The sequence below is a fragment of the Dendrobates tinctorius genome, unplaced genomic scaffold (assembly GCF_039654945.1).
Source record: "Dendrobates tinctorius isolate UK_male_01 unplaced genomic scaffold, ASM3965494v1 ptg000116l, whole genome shotgun sequence".
NCBI lineage: Eukaryota > Metazoa > Chordata > Amphibia > Anura > Dendrobatidae > Dendrobates > Dendrobates tinctorius.
Window position 1 is genome coordinate 35,661,982 of NW_027361784.1, and position 22,404 is coordinate 35,684,385.

Below are 22,404 nucleotides of genomic sequence, written 5' to 3' on the forward strand. Positions count from 1 at the left end.
TTCTGCCTCATGACTCCTGATGGGCCCCTTCATGTGATGGGGCCCGGGGTAATGGCCCCCTCCCCCCCCAGTAGCTACACTACTGCCCATTTTGCTTCCTTTTGCGGCCCCCTAGCCCTTACTACGACCATTTTACAGCCATTTTAAAGCACCAAAGTTCGGGTCCCCATTGACTTCTATTGGGTTCGGATTCGGGGTCACGTTCAGATCCCAGACTAAACTTTGAACTACAGTTTGGCAGAACTCGGAGGTCCACTCATCCCTAATCATGATGTGATACCTGGTATACAATCAGATGGGAGGCTAAAGACATTTATAGAGTTAAAGAAGTAAAGTTTCCAGCAGCAGAACCGACAATTTCCGGAGAGAAGTTTTATGATAATGCGCGATACAGTGCCACGTCCTCTCCTGAAGATGTTAGTGAGGACAGGTCTGCCGGCATCGGGGAACAGTCCCATAATGCAAAAAGGAAGATGTTTGTAAGACAATGACAGATTTCCAAAGAGGTACTGAGAGCAGACAGGAAAGCAAGAGTATGTTGGCCTTGCAGGAGGCAGTGACTTGTCCATTCCTGGTTCTGTTACTGACGGCAGGGCTGTATAAACTATTGACCGTGCCATACAGGATAGGTATTGACTGTCCCGGAGCCAATATCATGAGGGGGACCTCAAGAAGCAGAGGAATAACCTGGGGATGATGGAAGCAAATGGAGAAGAGTGTGCTGATTCTGCGGCAGACAGTGACCTGATTATGATATAACAGGGCAGGGCTGCCTGTAATGTTGGTGTCAGCTCATTGCTGCATTATATGAGACTAGGACTTGGTCAGGATTTATATTCAGCCTCTGATCGATCCTTTTTACCGATAGGAAGCAGAAGAAAATAATCAGGAATGGAAGCACAAAGTATATTAGAAAGTTGCAGGAGTTTCCGTTCCACAATAATTCAGTGTTACTGCAATATAACTTGACGAGTCCTGGAATCTTCCACAGACGTGAGATCCTAAGGATGCGGAGTTCTCTAACCTCTTACCTGTCCACTCCGCTCCAGCGACCACTCAAGAGCGCAGCACCTGAGGCCGCACGTCACTGAATGAGTCTGCAGGTTTAGGCTCACGGTCATTTATGTAGGAGCACACATGGCGGCCTTATGTGGACGTTATACTCTTTTTTTCCTTTAGTGTCCTCTATCCTTTTCCAGCTGTCAGGACATGCTGAGAGTTGTAGTACCCCAACAGTCTGGACCACTGTCATTAACAAATGTAGCTGAAAGAACAGATATACATATATCTAAAGGGAACGTCTACTTTTGGTGACAATTTTTTTCCCTGGCTTAAATATCTGTATTTTTTGCTAAAAATTATTTGGGCAATTTAAGTTTCCCATCTACAGCCTCTGCATTGCGCTGACTATCACTGGCTGCAGAAGAAGCTAACCGAGAATCCATCAGCGAGCTCAGTCCGATTCAATGACTGGAGACTTTGTGACTCTTTTATCTGTCTTTTTCTGAGCTCCTTTTAGCTGCTTTATGGCCAAGGATCACATCAAAGTTGAATATTACGCCTGCTAAAAGCCAAACGATCGAAATATTTTAATGAAACCCAATTGCAAAAATAATTTTTATTCCCTATAAAAAAATAAATAATTTTTTCCCCAGAAGGTGGAAAACTTCAGACCTTGCAACCATTATTTATTTGCACGTTTTGTCTGTCCACTAGGGGGAGCTCACTACATATGATGGGAGATTTATTAATCTACAGAGTCAGCTCCCCATAGTGGCAGCTGCAGTTAGAGCAGCACAGGTAACAGATCAGGTGGGTGCAGGTCTCGGCATTCCAGCTTGTGCTGAAACTTTGCATGCATGGACTGAAAGTAAAATCCTTTTTATCTTCTTTTAATTGTGCAGAGTGCTGTGTTTTTGGAGGTTTTTTTTTTTTTTGCAGCCCAATAATTCTTTCTCTGCTGGACTTGTTTTTCTGTTCTGTTGTATTGAGCTTCTACTTAGACTTTTAAGTGTTGGTCCAGTGAGCAGATGATGGAAGGAACGTGCGTCACTGGATGACTCCGCAGATCCGCGCTGCCTATATAAGATGATGGGTGAGGTGTGATCTGTGCTGGATCATCATCTCCATGGCTTATTCAAGACCGATGGCCCAGCTCGTCCTCCTCTGCTTGGTCTGCGTTATCTCCCCAGTTTATTCCTCGGCAGCCGGTAAGTCGCTATTATATCACTTCTTACTCCTGGAAGTCACATGAGACTTCAGTACTTAATGTCCCCAGTGCAGTTCTCCATTAGAGATTCACAATTATGGCAGGTGAAGACGACCGTATTCTCAGTCCGGGTGCGGTCTGTCAAGAAATCAGATCTGACTAATGTTATTCAATGAGGCTGTGCACATTTCCGGTGTTTTACTCAGAAGAAAAAAAATCACAGCATGCACAATTTGCCTCCAAGAATTGCCATTCAATTCCATGTGTCTTTGAAAAAAAAATTTGGACTGCACTCAGATGACATCCAAGTGCAATCCGATATTCACGGAATGACAGACTGAGGACGATGGAGAACATATTAAAGTTTTTGTTTATTCTCCATCCTCTGGAATAAAAAAAAGGGATCCCACTCTGATCAGAGTCTGATTAACTTGGTGTGAATTGAGTCTAAGGAACTCCCAGGTCCTAAATCCCAGAGGAGTCTAGAAGGAGTAAAATCAACCCAGTAATAGAAAAAACGGTGCCTGCATCATTTTATCGAATAGGCGACTATGCAAAAATGTGGTAGAATTAGGACGTTACGGTTCTACAGGTTTATAGGTAAAGATTCGGTATAATTAGTCATTGCTTTATTGAAATCCCTGCAATCTCTGAATTCTAGAGTCCGGGGGACAGTGCTACAGTGTGACTGACAGTGTAACCCTTCTTGTACTTACACTGTGCGTTGTACTGTATCTATATCACAAGCGATCATTAGAGAAGTGGAATGTCATGTGATCGGTTGGGTTTAGGACCCCAGCTCTGTTATGCCCCTCACCACACCACCTACATACCTCCAATTACCATTTCATTCTCTTCTGGGTAAATATAAAAAATGTTAAACAGTGATGAATGAATACTGAAAAACAAAACATTTTTTTCAGCAATTCATCCCACTTGGAATTTTTTACCACTCAGTGTTTCAGTATTTGCATAGAAAAATGGATGGCGTCATTAAAAAAACTACAACTTGTCCTACAAAATACAAGCTCATATGCGGCTATCGTGATAGAAAAAAAATAAAGTTATGGCTGTTGGAAGAAGGGGAGGGAAAAATACGAACCATAAAAAAACAAAAAATGGCAGCAGAGGTGAGGGGCTAAAGGCATTGTTCAGGCTTGGGATGAAGCCTGAAGACACTATATGTGGCTACAGAGTGTTTTTTTTTTTTTTAACCAAGCATGGGCAATGCCTTTTAACATGTAAAAATATATTTCTAAGAAACAACTTGTTGGCCAATTTTTTTTTACGCATTCATTTTATATTTTAAAATTCATATAAATGCAGTTTTAGCTGTGACGCTGCAATACTGAGGATAGGAGAATTTTCTGTGGCTGCATATTTGACGTTCTTCTTTATAGGCACATTGTGCTGGTACATAGAGATACAGCTCTATATAGCAATACTCCTCTGTGTACTAAGTTATATATATTTATTTATTACATAGAGGTGTGCTAGTATACAGTGCTGTGAAAATTAATTGGGACAAAGCATTTTTTTAAGTAAAATCGTAAGTTGGTTACCAGTCAGTGATTCAAACCAGTTTTAACTGCTTTGAACAGGCACTCAAACCTGTTCAAAGCCATTAAAACTGGTTTGAATTACCGACTGGTAACCAACTTACGATTTTACTTAAACAAATGCTTTGTCCCAATTAATTTTCACAGCACTGTATACTAGCACACCTCTATGTAATAAATAAATATATATAACTTAGTACACAGAGGAGTATTGCTATATAGAGCTGTATCTCTATGTACCTGCACAATGTGCCTATAAAGAAGAACAACACATAGAGATGTAACCAGAGAAAATTCTCCTATCCTCTCCAATCTTCCTGTCCGCTGACAATTCAATTATTATTTCCATCTCCCTCACACAGAATATCAGCTGGACTCCCAACCTCTGCTACCATGTGAACTTGCGAGAGAAAAGGCCCTGACTAGCGGAGGCACCTACATCCCGCAATGCTCGGAGGAGGGACAATACAGGTAAGGATACAGCATATCACTGTGTATTCAGCCGCAATCTCCAGGGCTACAGTATAAGACGACTATGGGGAACTTGTCGCCTGGTTAATGATGGGCACCTATGATGTCAGCTGAGCATTAAAAGGGGGTTTTAGTTCATATAAAGAAGACCCTGGTGGAACTATCTAAGCATGGCACAAGATCGATCTTCCTACAAATCATTCTTCCATCCAATCGCCATGACTCAAGATCAAGCCATAAGCCAAAAAAAATGAATAAATAAAAATATTAATTCCAATGAGGCAGAAAGTCGTAAGTCTTCCGTGCGGTTTTTTTTTTTTCTGGATGTTTGTTACTTGAACCTGACTATAACTGTAATGCAGTTTGATATTTGACCACTAGATGGCAGCAACATCTTAACACATAAAGGGGCGTTTTCCAATTTTAAAAGTTTAAAATTAGCTTAAAAATGAAAAATTTCCACAAATAAAACTAATTTCTTCCCCTTTTCTTTCCTCTAGTTACACAGCATTGAGAAACTGTCCAAGATGATGTTATAGGAACAAAACTTACTCAGTGTATAAATGAAAATTCCAAAATTATAGGGGGAATGTAGTGTTTGATGTAATACAAGGACTGCTCTCATCTGAGTGGCCACGTTCACACGGCCAGTATTTTACATCAGTATTTGTAAGCCAAAACCAGGAGTGGAACAATAATAGACACACATCACCACTTCATGCATCATCCTTAGAGATTTAATGTCATGTACTGACTACAGAGATAACAGGAATTGTAAGATTAATTGATTTCACAAGTTCCCTTGATGTTTTCTTTATTCTGCTTATTATCATCCCCTCTATTATAGGAATATCCAGTGCGGCAGAAATGGCGCCACCTGCTGGTGTGTAGACGCTGATGGCGCTGAGCTCCCGGGCAGTAGAGTATCGGGGTCGCCGGCCGTATGTAAGCAGAAATATTATTACCAGATCTCTTATCTCTTCATAGAAAGTGAAATCCACACTATACAGATAAAATATATGTCCCTTATAAATAGTCCAAAAATGGTGTCACCTGATAATAAGAATAATATCTGCAGAGTTTACAAAAATGGCATCTATCTCTCATACAGAAAATATCAGAGGACATTCAGGTCACATAGAACATAGATACAGTGGGTGCGGAAAGTATTCAGACCCCTTTACATTTTTCACTCTCGGTTTCATTGCAGCCATTTGGTAAATTCAAAAAAGTTCCTTTTTTTTGTCATTAATGTACAGTGGGGAAAAAAAGTATTTAGTCAGTCAGCAATAGTGCAAGTTCCACCACTTAAAAAGATGAGAGGCGTCTGTAATTTACATCATAGGTAGACCTCAACTATGGGAGACAAACTGAGAAAAAAAAAATCCAGAAAATCACATTGTCTGTTTTTTTTTCATTTTATTTGCATATTATGGTGGAAAATAAGTATTTGGTCAGAAACAAAATTTCATCTCAATACTTTGTGATATATCCTTTGTTGGCAATGACAGAGGTCAAACGTTTTCTGTAAGTCTTCACAAGGTTGCCACACACTGTTGTTGGTATGTTGGCCCATTCCTCCATGCAGATCTCCTCTAGAGCAGTGATGTTTTTGGCTTTTCGCTTGGCAACACGGACTTTCAACTCCCTCCAAAGGTTTTCTATAGGGTTGAGATCTGGAGACTGGCTAGGCCACTCCAGGACCTTGAAATGCTTCTTACGAAGCCACTCCTTCGTTGCCCTGGCGGTGTGCTTTGGATCATTGTCATGTTGAAAGACCCAGCCACGTTTCATCTTCAATGCCCTTGCTGATGGAAGGAGGTTTGCACTCAAAATCTCCCGATACATGGCCCCATTCATTCTTTCATGTACCCGGATCAGTCGTCCTGGCCCCTTTGCAGAGAAACAGCCCCAAAGCATGATGTTTCCACCACCATGCTTTACAGTAGGTATGGTGTTTGATGGATGCAACTCAGTATTCTTTTTCCTCCAAACACGACAAGTTGTGTTTCTACCAAACAGTTCCAGTTTGGTTTCATCAGACCATAGGACATTCTCCCAAAACTCCACTGGATCATCCAAATGCTCTCTAGCAAACTTCAGACGGGCCCGGACATGTACAGGCTTAAGCAGTGGGACACGTCTGGCACTGCAGGATCTGAGTCCATGGTGGCGTAGTGTGTTGCTTATGGTAGGCCTTGTTACATTGGTCCCAGCTCTCTGCAGTTCATTCACTAAGTCCCCCCGCGTGGTTCTGGGATTTTTGCTCACCGTTCTTGTGATCATTCTGACCCCACGGGGTGGGATTTTGCGTGGAGCACCAGATCGAGGGAGATTATCAGTGGTCTTGTATGTCTTCCATTTTCTAATTATTGCTCCCACAGTTGATTTCTTCACTCCAAGCTGGTTGGCTATTGCAGATTCAGTCTTCCCAGCCTGGTGCAGGGCTACAGTTTTGTTTCTGGTGTCCTTTGACAGCTCTTTGGTCTTCACCATAGTGGAGTTTGGAGTCAGACTGTTTGAGGGTGTGCACAGGTGTCTTTTTATACTGATAACAAGTTTAAACAGGTGCCATTACTACAGGTAATGAGTGGAGGAAAGAGGAGACTCTTAAAGAAGAAGTTACAGGTCTGTGAGAGCCAGAAATCTTGATTGCTTGTTTCTGACCAAATACTTATTTTCCACCATAATATGCAAATAAAATGAAAAAAAAACAGACAATGTGATTTTCTGGATTTTTTTTTCTCAGTTTGTCTCCCATAGTTGAGGTCTACCTATGATGTAAATTACAGACGCCTCTCATCTTTTTAAGTGGTGGAACTTGCACTATTGCTGACTGACTAAATACTTTTTTTCCCCACTGTACACTCTGCACAACATCTTGACTGAAAAATGCAGAAATGTTTGCAAATTTATTAAAAAAGGAAAACTGAAATATCGCATGGTCATAAGTATTCAGACCCTTTGCTCAGACACTCATATGTAAGTCACATGCTGTCCATTTCCTTGTGATCCTCCTTGTGATGGTTCTACTCCTTCATTGGAGTCCAGCCGTGTTTAATGAAAATAGATAGGACTTGATTTGTAAAGGCGCACACCTGTCTATATAAGACCTCACAGCTCACAGTACATGTCAGACCAAATGAGAATCATGAGGTCAAGGGAACTGACCAAGGAGCTCAGAGACAGAATTGTGGCAAGGCACAGATCTGGCCAAGGTTACAAAAGAATTTCTGCACTACTCAAGGTTCCTAAGAGCACAGTGGCCTCCATAATCCTTAAATGGAAGAAGTTTGGGACCACCAGAAGTCTTCCTAGACCTGGCTGTCCAGCCAAACTGAGCAATCGTGGGAGAAGAGCCTGGGTGAGAGAGGTAAAGAAGAACCCCAAGACCACTGTGGCTGAGCTCCACAGATGCAGTAGGGAGATGGGAGAAGTTCCACAAAGTCAACTATCACCGCAGCCCTGCACCAGTCGGGCCTTTATGGCAGAGTGTCCCGACAGAAGCCTCTCCTCAGTGCCAGACAAATGAAAGCCCGCATAGAGTTTGCTAAAAAAAAAACACATGAAGGACTCTCAGACTATGAGAAATAAGACTCTCTGGTCTGGTGAGACGAAGATAGAACTTTTTGGTGATAATTCTAAGCGGTATGTGTGGAGAAAACCAGGCACTGCTCATCACCTGCCCAATACAATCCCAACAGTGAAACATGGTGGTGGCAGCATCATGCTATGTGGGTGTTTTTCAGCTGCAGGGACAGGACGACTGGTTGCAATTGAAGGAAACATGAATGCGGCCAAGTACAGAGAGATCCTGGATGAAAACCTCTTCCAGAGTGCTCTGGACCTCAGACTTGGCCGAAGGTTCACCTTCTAACAAGACAATGATCCTAAGCACACAGCTAAAAAAACAAAGGAGTGACTTCAGAACAACTCTGTGACCATTCTTGACTGGCCCAGCCAGAGCCCTGACATAAACCCAATTGAGCATCTCTGGAGAGACCTGAAAATGGCTGTCCACCAACATTCACCATCCAACCTGACGGAACTGGAGAGGATCTGCAAGGAAGAATGGCAGAGGATCCCCAAATCCAGGGGTGAAAAACTTGTTGCATCATTCCCAAGAAGACTCATGGCTGTACTAGCTCAAAAGTGTGCTTCTACTCAATGCTAAACAAAAGGGTATGAATACTTATGACCATGTGATATTTCAGTTTTTCTTTTTTAATAAATTTGCAAAAACTTCTACATTTCTGTTTTTTTCAGTCAAGATGGGGTGCAGAGTGTACATTAATGAGAAAAAATGAACTTTTTTGAATTTACCAAATGGCTGCAATGAAACAAAGAGTAAAAAATCTAAAGAGGTCTGAATACTTTCCGTACCCACTGTAAATAATAATCAGTGAGTAGAATTATACCTTGCCCCGTCTGTCCTCTATCACTTTCATACTTTCATACATCGTGGAGCCCCTTTTCTTCTATCCATCACATCTATGGGGGGCCTTCTTTTATTCTCTTTGTTAGGTTTATCCTTTTGCCGGCTGAAGAAGCAGCAGATCTTATTGGGTGGATATCTGAACAGCAGCTCCACGTCCTTCATCCCGCGCTGCAGAGATTCGGGGGACTACGAGCCTGTGCAATGTGATCAACAACTGGGCGAGTGTTGGTGTGTAGACAGTGAAGGCATGGAGATCTACGGCACTCGCCAGATGGGGGCACCACAGCAATGTGAGTCATATGCACAGAGCTTTACATTATAGCATTTACCAGCAGACACCACTAGAGGGCGGATTGTATAAATTCACGTTCAGTGAGCTCCCCCTAGTGGTGGCTAAATACAGACAGAATTTGACTATCTGACTTAACGGTAGAGGGAAGAGGAGTTGGAATTTTTGTCTCTCTATACAGAGACCCCAACTCTGACCCCTTTAAACATGAAAGTTCTAAGTTTGAAGACATCTACTCATGACCTTCTCCAAGACTTGCTACGACAGCAGGAGGTGAATGTATTGATCTTGCAGGACGCAGTGACCTGTGTAAACAACGAATAGTGTTTCGAAGTGTGAAAGAAGCGATTGACGTGTACATAGCGGAAGGCTCAATGCCTTCAGCAGCACAGAGTATTTCAGGAGAGTAGAGTTGTGATATAATTCGGGGGCAGGGACTTGTCCGCTCGGGGTGATGTAATAGAGGACAGGGCTACAATGATGTCGGGAAGACAATGGACTCTGCCATCATGGCAAATATTAATTGTGATGGATGCTGACTTTGCAGGTCCGGAGAGGTGCACCATCAGAGATCGGCGGATCCTGCACGGTGTCGGTGAGAGGAGCCCCCCGCAGTGCAGTAAGGACGGAGGATTTCACGCCGTCCAGTGTAAACTGGTGAACACGACAGACCAGATGGTGTTTGATGTTGTGACAAGTTTTAGCAGGTAAAGAAATTGATGATGGATATTTCCAGAAAAGGTCATGGATATTTCTAGTACAGATCGTGGATATTTCTAGTACAGATCGTGGATATTTCTAGTACTGATCATGGATATTTCCAGAAAAGGTCATGGATATTTTTAGCACTGATCGTGGATATTTCTAGTACAGATCATGGATATTTCTAGTACAGATCATGGATATTTCTAGTACTGATCATGGATATTTCTAGTACTGATCATGGATATTTCTAGTACTGATCGTGTATATTTCTAGTACTGATCATGGATATTTCTAGTACTGATCATGGATATTTCCAGAAAAGGTCATGGATATTTCTAGTACAGATCGTGGATATTTCTAGTACAGATCGTGGATATTTCTAGTACTGATCATGGATATTTCCAGAAAAGGTCATGGATATTTCTAGCACTGATCGTGGATATTTCTAGTACAGATCATGGATATTTCTAGTACTGATCATGGATATTTCTAGTACTGATCATGGATATTTCTAGTACTGATCGTGTATATTTCTAGTACAGATCATGGATATTTCTAGTACTGATCATGGATATTTCCAGAAAAGGTCATGGATATTTCTAGCATTGATCGTGGATATTTCTAGTACTGATCATGGATATTTCTAGTACTGATCATGGATATTTCTAGTACTGATCGTGTATATTTCTAGTACTGATCATGGATATTTCTAGCACTGATCGTGTATATTTCTAGTACTGATCATGGATATTTCTAGTACTGATCGTGTATATTTCTAGTACTGATCATGGATATTTCTAGCACTGATCGTGTAGATTTCTAGTACTGATCATGGATATTTCTAGTACAGATCGTGGATATTTCTAGTACAGATCGTGGATATTTCTAGTACAGATCGTGGATATTTCTAGTACTGATCATGGATATTTCCAGAAAAGGTCATGGATATTTCTAGCACTGATCGTGGATATTTCTAGTACAGATCATGGATATTTCTAGTACTGATCATGGATATTTCTAGTACTGATCGTGTATTTTTCTAGTACTGATCATGGATATTTCTAGTACTGATCATGGATATTTCTAGTACTGATCATGGATATTTCCAGAAAAGGTCATGGATATTTCTAGTACAGATCGTGGATATTTCTAGTACAGATCGTGGATATTTCTAGTACTGATCATGGATATTTCCAGAAAAGGTCATGGATATTTCTAGCACTGATCGTGGATATTTCTAGTACAGATCATGGATATTTCTAGTACTGATCATGGATATTTCTAGTACTGATCATGGATATTTCTAGTACTGATCGTGTATATTTCTAGTACAGATCATGGATATTTCTAGTACTGATCATGGATATTTCCAGAAAAGGTCATGGATATTTCTAGCATTGATCGTGGATATTTATAGCATTGATCGTGGATATTTCTAGTACTGATCATGGATATTTCTAGTACTGATCATGGATATTTCTAGTACTGATCGTGTATATTTCTAGTACTGATCATGGATATTTCTAGCACTGATCGTGTATATTTCTAGTACTGATCATGGATATTTCCACAAAAGGTCATGGATATTTCTAGCACTGATCGTGGATATTTCTAGTACAGATCATGGATATTTCTAGTACTGATCATGGATATTTCTAGTACTGATCATGGATATTTCTAGTACTGATCATGGATATTTCTAGTACTGATCGTGTATATTTCTAGTACTGATCATGGATATTTCTAGTACTGATCATGGATATTTCCAGGATAGGTCATGGATATTTCTAGTACAGATCGTGGATATTTCTAGTACAGATCGTGGATATTTCTAGTACTGATCATGGATATTTCCAGAAAAGGTCATGGATATTTCTAGCACTGATCGTGGATATTTCTAGTACAGATCATGGATATTTCTAGTACAGATCATGGATATTTCTAGTACTGATCATGGATATTTCTAGTACTGATCGTGTATATTTCTAGTACAGATCATGGATATTTCTAGTACTGATCATGGATATTTCCAGAAAAGGTCATGGATATTTCTAGCATTGATCGTGGATATTTCTAGTACTGATCATGGATATTTCTAGTACTGATCATGGATATTTCTAGCACTGATCGTGTATATTTCTAGTACTGATCATGGATATTTCTAGTACTGATCGTCTATATTTCTAGTACTGATCATGGATATTTCTAGTACTGATCATGGATATTTCTAGTACTGATCATGGACATTTCTAGTACTGATCGTGTATATTTCTAGTACTGATCATGGATATTTCTAGCACTGATCGTGTATATTTCTAGTACTGATCATGGATATTTCTAGTACAGATCGTGGATATTTCTAGTACAGATCGTGGATATTTCTAGTACTGATCATGGATATTTCCAGAAAAGGTCATGGATATTTCTAGCACTGATCGTGGATATTTCTAGTACAGATCATGGATATTTCTAGTACTGATCATGGATATTTCTAGTACTGATCATGGATATTTCTAGTACTGATCGTGTATATTTCTAGTACTGATCATGGATATTTCTAGTACTGATCATGGATATTTCCAGAAAAGGTCATGGATATTTCTAGTACAGATCGTGGATATTTCTAGTACAGATCGTGGATATTTCTAGTACTGATCATGGATATTTCCAGAAAAGGTCATGGATATTTCTAGCACTGATCGTGGATATTTCTAGTACAGATCATGGATATTTCTAGTACTGATCATGGATATTTCTAGTACTGATCATGGATATTTCTAGTACTGATCATGGATATTTCCAGAAAAGGTCATGGATATTTCTAGTACTGATCATGGATATTTCTAGTACTGATCATGGATATTTCTAGTACTGATCATGGATATTTCTAGTACTGATCGTGTATATTTCTAGTACTGATCATGGATATTTCTAGCACTGATCGTGTATATTTCTAGTACAGATCATGGATATTTCTAGTACTGATCATGGATATTTCTAGTACTAATCATGGATATTTCTAGTACTGATCATGGATATTTCTAGCACTGATCGTGTATATGTCTAGTACAGATCATGGATATTTCTAGTACTGATCATGGATATTTCCAGAAAAGATCATGGATATTTATAGTACAGATCGTGGATATTTCTAGTACTGGTCATGGATATTTGTAGTACTGATCGTGTATATTTCTAGCACTGATCATGGATATTTCTAGTACTGATCATGGATATTTCTAGTACAGATCGTGGATATTTGTAGTACTGATCATGTATATTTCTAGTACAGATCATGGATATTTCTAGTACTGATCATGGATATTTCCAGAAAAGGTCATGGATATTTCTAGCACTGATCGTGGATATTTCTAGTACTGATCATAGATATTTCCAGAAAAGGTCATGGATATTTGTAGTACTGACCATGTATATTTCTAGTACAGATCATGGATATTTCTAGTACTGATCATGGATATTTCCAGAAAAGGTCATTGATATTTCTAGCACTGATCGTGGATATTTCTAGTACAGATCGTGGATATTTCTAGTACTGGTCATGGATATTTGTAGTACTGATCGTGTATATTTCTAGCACTGATCGTGGATATTTCTAGTACAGATCATGGATATTTCTAGTACTGATCATGGATATTTCTAGTACTGATCATGGATATTTCTAGTACTGATCATGGATATTTCTAGCACTGATCGTGTATATTTCTAGTACAGATCATGGATATTTATAGTACAGATCATGGATATTTATAGTACAGATCATGGATATTTCTAGTACAGATCATGGTTATTTCTAGTACTGATAATGGATATTTCTAGTACAGATCATGGATATTTCTAGTACTGATCGTGTATATTTCTAGTACTAATCATGGATATTTCTAGTACAGATCATGGATAATTCTAGAACTGATCGTGTATATTTCTAGTACAGATCATGGATATTTCTAGTACTGATCATGGATAATTCTAGAACTGATCGTGTATATTTCTAGTACTGATCGTGTATATTTCTAGTACAGATCATGGATATTTCTAGTACTGATCGTGGATATTTCTAGTACAGATCATGGATATTTCTAGTACTGATCGTGTATATTTCTAGTACTGATCATGGATATTTCTAGTACAGCTCATGGATAATTCTAGAACTGATCGTGTATATTTCTAGTACTGATCGTGTATATTTCTAGTACAGATCATGGATATTTCTAGTACTGATCGTGTATATTTCTAGTACAGATGGATATTTCTAGTACTGATCATGGATATTTCTAGTACTGATAGTGTATATTTCTAGTACATATCATGGATATTTCTAGTACTGATCGTGTATATTTCTAGTACAGATCATGGATATTTCTAGTACAGATCATGGATATTTCTAGTACTGATCGTGTATATTTCTAGTACAGATCATGGATATTTCTAGTACTGATCGTGTATATTTCTGGTGCAGATCATGGATATTTCTAGTACTGATTGTGTATATTTATAGTACAGATCATGGATAGTTCTAGTACAGATCATGGATATTTCTAGTACTGCTCATGGATATTTCTAGTACTGCTCATGGATATTTCTAGTAAAGATCATGGATATTTCTAGTACAGATCATGGATATTTCTAGTACTGATCGTGTATATTTCTAGTACAGATCATGGATATTTCTAGTACAGATCATGGATATTTCTAGTACTGATCGTGTATATTTCTAGTACAGATCATGGATATTTCTAGTACTGATCGTGGATATTTCTAGTACTGATCGTGTATATTTCTAGTACTGATCGTGTATATTTCTAGTACAGATCATGGATATTTCTAGTACTGATCGTGTATATTTCTAGTACAGATCATGGATATTTCTAGTACTGCTCATGGATATTTCTAGTACTGATCGTGTATATATCTAGTACAGATCATGGATATTTCTAGTACTGCTCATGGATATTTCTAGTACTCATCGTGTATATTTCTGGTACTGCTCATGGATATTTCTAGTACAGATCATGGATATTTCTAGTACTGATCGTGTATATTTCTAGTACAGATCATGGATATTTCTAGTACTGCTCATGGATATTTCTAGTACTGCTCATGGATATTTCTAGTACTGATCGTGTATATTTCTGGTACTGCTCATGGATATTTCTAGTACAGATCTTGGATATTTCTAGTATTGATCGTGTATATTTCTAGTACAGATCATGGATATTTCTAGTACTGCTCATTGATATTTCTAGTACTGATCGTGTATATTTCTAGTACAGATCATGGATATACAGTGGTGCAAAAAAGTATTTAGTCAGTCAGCAATAGTGCAAGTTCCACCACTTAAAAAGATGAGAGGCGTCTGTAATTTACATCATAGGTAGACCTCAACTATGGGAGACAAACTGAGAAAAAAAAATCCAGAAAATCACATTGTCTGTTTTTTTTCATTTTATTTGCATATTATGGTGGAAAATAAGTATTTGATCAGAAACAAAATTTCATCTCAATACTTTGTGATATATCCTTTGTTGGCAATGACAGTTTTCAAACGTTTTCTGTAAGTCTTCACAAGGTTGCCACACACTGTTGTTGGTATGTTGGCCCATTCCTCCATGCAGATCTCCTCTAGAGCAGTGATGTTTTGGCTTTTCGCTTGGCAACACGGACTTTCAACTCCCTCCAAAGGTTTTCTATAGGGTTGAGATCTGGAGACTGGCTAGGCCACTCCAGGACCTTGAAATGCTTCTTACGAAGCCACTCCTTCGTTGCCCTGGCGGTGTGCTTTGGATCATTGTCATGTTGAAAGACCCAGCCACGTTTCATCTTCAATGCCCTTGCTGATGGAAGGAGGTTTGCACTCAAAATCTCCCGATACATGGCCCCATTCATTCTTTCATGTACCCGGATCAGTCGTCCTGGCCCCTTTGCAGAGAAACAGCCCCAAAGCATGATGTTTCCACCACCATGCTTTACAGTAGGTATGGTGTTTGATGGATGCAACTCAGTATTCTTTTTCCTCCAAACACGACAAGTTGTGTTTCTACCAAACAGTTCCAGTTTGGTTTCATCAGACCATAGGACATTCTCCCAAAACTCCTCTGGATCATCCAAATGCTCTCTAGCAAACTTCAGATGGGCCCGGACATGTACAGGCTTAAGCAGTGGGACACGTCTGGCACTGCAGGATCTGAGTCCATGGTGGCGTAGTGTGTTACTTATGGTAGGCCTTGTTACATTGGTCCCAGCTCTCTGCAGTTCATTCCCTAGGTCCCCCCGCGTGGTTCTGGGATTTTTGCTCACCGTTCTTGTGATCATTCTGACCCCACGGGGTGGGATTTTGCGTGGAGCACCAGATCGAGGGAGATTATCAGTGGTCTTGTATGTCTTCCATTTTCTAATTATTGCTCCCACAGTTGATTTCTTCACTCCAAGCTGGTTGGCTATTGCAGATTCAGTCTTCCCAGCCTGGTGCAGGGCTACAATTTTGTTTCTGGTGTCCTTTGACAGCTCTTTGGTCTTCACCATAGTGGAGTTTGGAGTCAAACTGTTTGAGGGTGTGCACAGGTCTCTTTTTATACTGATAACAAGTTTAAACAGGTGCCATTACTACAGGTAATGAGTGGAGGAAAGAGGAGACTCTTAAAGAAGAAGTTACAGGTCTGTGAGAGCCAGAAATCTTGATTGCTTGTTTCTGACCAAATACTTATTTTCCACCATAATATGCAAATAAAATGAAAAAAAAAAAACAGACAATGTGATTTTCTGGATTTTTTTTTCTCAGTTTGTCTCCCATAGTTGAGGTCTACCTATGATGTAAATTACAGACGCCTCTCATCTTTTTAAGTGGTGGAACTTGCACTATTGCTGACTGACTAAATACTTTTTTGCCCCACTGTATCTAGTACTGCTCATGGATATTTCTAGTACTGCTCTTGGATATTTCTAGTACTGATCGTGTATATTTCTAGTACAGATCATGGATATTTCTAGTACTGATCATGGATATTTCTATTACAGATCATGGATATTTCTACTAATGATCATGGATATTTCTAGTACTGATCGTGTATATTTATAGTACAGATCATGGATATTTCTAGTTCTGATCATGGATATTTCTATTACAGATCATGGATATTTCTACTACTGATCATGGATATTTCTAGTACAGATCGTGTATATTTCTACTACAGATCATGGATATTTCTAGTACAGATCATGGATATTTCTAGTACTGCTCATGGATATTTCTAGTACTGATCGTGTATATTTCTAGTACTGATCATGGTTATTTCTAGTACTGATCGTGTATATTTCTAGTACAGATTATAGATATTTCTAGTACTGATCGTGTATATTTATTGTACAGATCATGGATAGTTCTAGTACTGATTGTGTATATTTATAGTACAGATCATGGATAGTTCTAGTACAGATCATGGATATTTCTAGTACTGCTCATGGATATTGCTAGTACTGCTCATGGATATTTCTAGTACTGCTCATGGATATTTCTAGTACAGATCATGGATATTTCTAGTACTGATCGTGTATATTTCTAGTACAGATCATGGATATTTCTAGTACTGCTCATGGATATTTCTAGTACTGATCGTGTATATTTCTAGTACAGATCATGGATATTTCTAGTATTGATCGTGTATATTTACAGTACAGATCATGGATATTTCTAGTACTGATCGTGTATATTTCTAGTACTGCTCATGGATATTTCTAGTACAGATCATGGATATTTCTAGTACTGATCGTGTATATTTCTAGTACAGATCATGGATATTTCTAGTACTGCTCATGGATATTTCTAGTACTGATCGTGTATATTTCTAGTACTGTCGGAGTAGCTATTTTGGGAGGGCTAAATTAACCCTTCACGGTTGAGCCAGTGATTTCCAAATTATTCCAGTGTTGCTAGCAACTCAAATGACCACACGGAGACGGGGGTCTCTGTACGGGAGGATCGAGGGAGATCACTAAGCCCCTTTATTTTAGTCACATCTTTTATAATCTTTTGCTTAATTATGCAAGGTTCTCAAGTACCAATAGCATCATTTCACTTTATAAGCCAATAATATTGCAAGAAAACCGGAAACTACATATATGTCCGTACCTAGATAGCGTAGAAAGTAGTATAATGGCATATTCTTCAGAGTTTTACATTCCCACCTCCCTTATACAGATGGGAACAGTCTGGTTTCATGACAGCCCATGCCAATTACAAAAATTTATCTTACAACAACAAAAATTAAGAAACGAAACCTTACAGAGAAATGGAGAAGTGAAACTTAAGCTCTGATTTTAGAATTAACCCTTCACTGTACAGATCATGGATATTTCTAGTACTGCTCATGGATATTTCTAGTACTGCTCAAGGATATTTCTAGTACTGATCGTGTATATTTCTAGTACAGATCATGGATATTTCTAGTACTGATCGTGTATATTTCTAGTACAGATCATGGATATTTCTACTACTGATCATGTATATTTCTAGTACTGATCATGGATATTTCTAGTACAGATCGTGTATATTTCTACTACAGATCATGGATATTTCTAGTACAGATCATGGATATTTCTAGTACTGCTCATGGATATTTCTAGTACAGATCATGGAGATTTCTAGTACTGATCATGTATATTTCTAGTACAGATTATGGATATTTCTAGTACTGATCATGGTTATTTCTAGTACAGATCATGGATATTTCTAGTACTGATCGTGTTTATTTCTAGTACAGTTTATGGATATTTCTAGTACTGATCATGGTTATTTCTAGTACAGATCATGGATATTTCTAGTACAGATCATGGTTATTTCTAGTACAGATCATGGATATTTCTAGTACTGATCGTGTATATTTCTAGTACAGATCATGGATATTTCTAGTACTGATCATGGATATTTCTAGTACTGATCATGGATATTTCTAGTACTGATCGTGTATATTTCTAGTACAGATCATGGATATTTCTAGTACAGATCATGGATATTTCTAGTACAGATCGTGTATATTTCTACTACAGATCATGGATATTTCTAGTACAGATCATGGATATTTCTAGTACTGCTCATGGATATTTCTAGTACTGATCGTGTATATTTCTAGTACAGATCATGGATATTTCTAGTACAGATCATGGATATTTCTAGTACAGATCATGGATATTTCTAGTACAGATCATGGATATTTCTAGTACAGATCGTGTATATTTCTACTACAGATCATGGATATTTCTAGTACAGATCATGGATATTTCTAGTACTGCTCATGGATATTTCTAGTACTGATCGTGTATATTTCTAGTACAGATTATGGATATTTCTAGTACTGATCATGGTTATTTCTAGTACAGATCATGGATATTTCTAGTACTGATCGTGTATATTTCTAGTACAGTTTATGGATATTTCTAGTACTGATCATGGTTATTTCTAGTACAGATCATGGATATTTCTAGTACAGATCATGGTTATTTCTAGTACAGATCATGGATATTTCTAGTACTGATCGTGTATATTTCTAGTACAGATCATGGATATTTCTAGTACTGATCATGGATATTTCTAGTACTGATCGTGTATATTTCTAGTACAGATCATGGATATTTCTAGTACTGATCGTGTATATTTCTAGTACAGATCATGGATATTTCTAGTACAGATCATGGATATTTCTAGTACTGATCGTGTATATTTCTAGTACAGATCAAGGATATTTCCAGAACAGATTACAGATATTTATAGTACAAGTCATGTATTCTTTCAGCACAGATTACTGATATTTCTAGTATACCACATGTCTGACGGCTCCTGTGAGGTATTTGCGGCTCCTGATCTCTTTGTAGACAGCACTAGATGGCGGTCATCTGATCGCAGCAGGAGGCATTTATGGCCCCTCGAGCATGTGAGGCTGAGGGGCAGAGCACCGCGGGTTGACGGGAACGTTACACTGGTTCCAGTTTGATCAGCAGATTTGCAGCGCTGGCTTCTGGTGCTGGTCTTTAGCCTCATTCATAGATTTGCGCAGTGTTGTGGTATGACCCGGGCATTATCTGTTATGGGGACACTATATGGCGGCTTTATTCTTGCATGCTGTGGCACAGATATGTGGATAGTGGTATCAGAGGCGCTATGCTGTTATTTAGGTTCTCGTTTATCGCACACACATGATGTTCTCCTACTACCGTAGTAATTGTGGAGCTTCTGCAGAATGTCTGTCCCGGAACATTCCTCCATCATGGGTTTGTATCTGATGAAAACTTCCCCAGGAAAACCATCCGGTTGCTTGGGAATGCGAGACCCAGACCTGCGATGATCAGATGAATGCTGGGTGACGTTTTCGTAGCGACTACCCCCTTTTAATGAATTTGCTCACACATACACTGCACCAAATCTGCTGCTGTGTGAAGACAGCAGTGACACAGAGCTGTCTCATTCACACAGCAAAGGCTTTGTCACACAACAGATTACATCAGTGACTGCCATCCCCTGTGCAGATTAGAAGCGGCAGACCCCCATCACTGGCCATCACACAGTCTGTTCTCACTGCTGCCAGCAGCCTGGGACAGTGAGGGAAGGAATTACTGATAATGAGTTATGTATTGCTATCATGGAGTGGCCCAGAATACAGGGCGATTTTCCCTCCTCACTAGATTCACTTTCCATAGATCACTGTTCAGTGCGTGTCTGGGGGAGGAGCAGCTCTCTGCAGTGAGGCTGCTGGAGGGGAAGAATTCGTTACTGTGTGAGGAGGGCTGCTTCATGTGGACGGGGAGGGCCTGTAGCTATGGAGGGTGGGGTTGTTGCTATAGAGGGCATGTTTGGAGTAGAGTAGGAGGTTACGACTAGTTCTCATTTCAACGCCATAACACCCCCCCCCCCCTTGGATGTTCTGTTCAGAATATCTAGAAAACCGTGCAAACTAGTGACAGAAAGTAAATTACTTATTGTCATAATTCTGCTGCCCAGATACGTACTGAGATTATGTGAAAAGCCCGGACAACCCCATTAAGGAGGATTCATCACCAGATTGTACAATACATTCTGCTTACATTGACATTGTCTGTAGGTTACTGTGCACAATCCCGCCAACATGTTCCATTTAAGCTGTGCACCTCCTCCAATTGCTGCCGCTCCACTGATTCCAGAACAGTTTTTCTTTTTCTTCTGTGGCCCTGCATTCCATAGTTATGTCCCTAGGTAATAATGATGCAAATATTCCCTTCAACTAAATGGGTGTATACCTCAGAACTTTTCTTTGGGCGTGGCCGCATTCTGATTGGCCAGCATGAGAGGAAATCCTGTGATATATGAGCAGTGGGTTGAAGGCAAAATTTGCATCATTATTACCAGGGAGCATAACTTTGGAACGGTGGGACACAGAAGAAAAAGAAAAACTGTTCCAGAATCAGTGAAGCAGCAGCAATTGCAGGAGGCGCTAATTTCAATGAAAATAATACAGTGAAAAATCCCCTTTAAATCAAAATTGTAAATTGCTATCTATAGAAATTTCATTTCCTCAGGGCACAGACGATTTGGATAAACTGTTACAGAATAATTAGTGCTCTATATTCAATTCCTTTTTCTTCCCAGGTTTCCAGACTCGTTTAGGTCTTTTAAATCTCTCAGAGAATCATTTCCAGAGGTGTCTGGATACTGCTATTGTGCTGATGCCCTAGGACGTGAACTTAAGGGCACTGGTGAGTTGAAGGACGTGGACCCTCTTGTCTGTGACCCCTCTCTTCTATTATTGCTTAAGTCTACTGACATTTTTTTTCTGGGGATGCCAGATGTATGACATAAGAAAATGACTCCTACCTGTGTGCTGTGTCGCTCAGGGAGAGGGAGAAGCTGAAATCTCCCATCACCTCTTCTTTTCCGATAAGACTTGTCTTCTCCAATGAGCTGGAGCGTTATATCGCCAATATACCGCCATATATTTCTGTTCTTCCAGGTTTAGAGATGCTTCTGGGTGAAATCTATGACACCGTATTTTCAGCACTTTCACCTTCACGGTCATTCCCCGAAACCGCCATTTATCGTATGCTGCAGAGACGATTTCTGGGCGTTCAGCTCATCACTTCAGGAAAATTCAGGTGTAAGTCATAGATCTGAGGATTACTGGATGGTTTTGCATAGCGCTGCTGTGTGCATTGATCACCCATGATGCATGCTGTTATAACCTGGGCATCTTTTTACATAATTATATACAGTGCCTACAAGTAGTATTCAACCCCCTGCAGATTTAGCAGGTTTACACATTCGGAATTAACTTGGCATTGTGACATTTGGACTGTAGATCAGCCTGGAAGTGTGAAATGCACTGCAGCAAAAAAGAATGTTATTTCTTTTAATATTTTTTTTTTAAATTGTGAAAAGTTTATTCAGAGGGTCATTTATTATTCAACGCCTCAAACCACAAGAATTCTGTTTGGTTCCCCTAAAGTATTAAGAAGTATTTCAGGCACAAAGAACAATGAGCTTCACATGTTTGGATTAATTATCTCTTTTTCCAGCCTTTTCTGACTAATTAAGACCCTCCCCAAACTTGTGAACAGCACTCATACTTGGTCAACATGGGAAAGACAAAGGAGCATTCCAAGGCCATCAGAGACAAGATCGTGGAGGGTCACAAGGCTGGCAAGGGGTACAAAACCCTTTCCAAGGAGTTGGGCCTACCTGTCTCCACTGTTGGGA

The 22,404-nt window shown here is 39.4% G+C and overlaps 1 protein-coding gene across 1 annotated transcript in view; it reads left to right on the forward strand.

Moving 5' to 3' along the window:
• Nucleotides 1-2,760: 2,760 nt before the first annotated feature.
• TG (thyroglobulin) overlaps nucleotides 2,761-22,404 on the forward strand; it is a 249,352-nt gene continuing 229,708 nt past the window's right edge. The window contains 7 exon segments of the mRNA XM_073590435.1: nucleotides 2,761-2,809; nucleotides 4,131-4,239; nucleotides 5,087-5,184; nucleotides 8,764-8,967; nucleotides 9,514-9,673; nucleotides 21,301-21,407; nucleotides 21,662-21,805. Of these exon segments, the coding sequence (XP_073446536.1) occupies nucleotides 2,761-2,809; nucleotides 4,131-4,239; nucleotides 5,087-5,184; nucleotides 8,764-8,967; nucleotides 9,514-9,673; nucleotides 21,301-21,407; nucleotides 21,662-21,805 (871 nt within the window).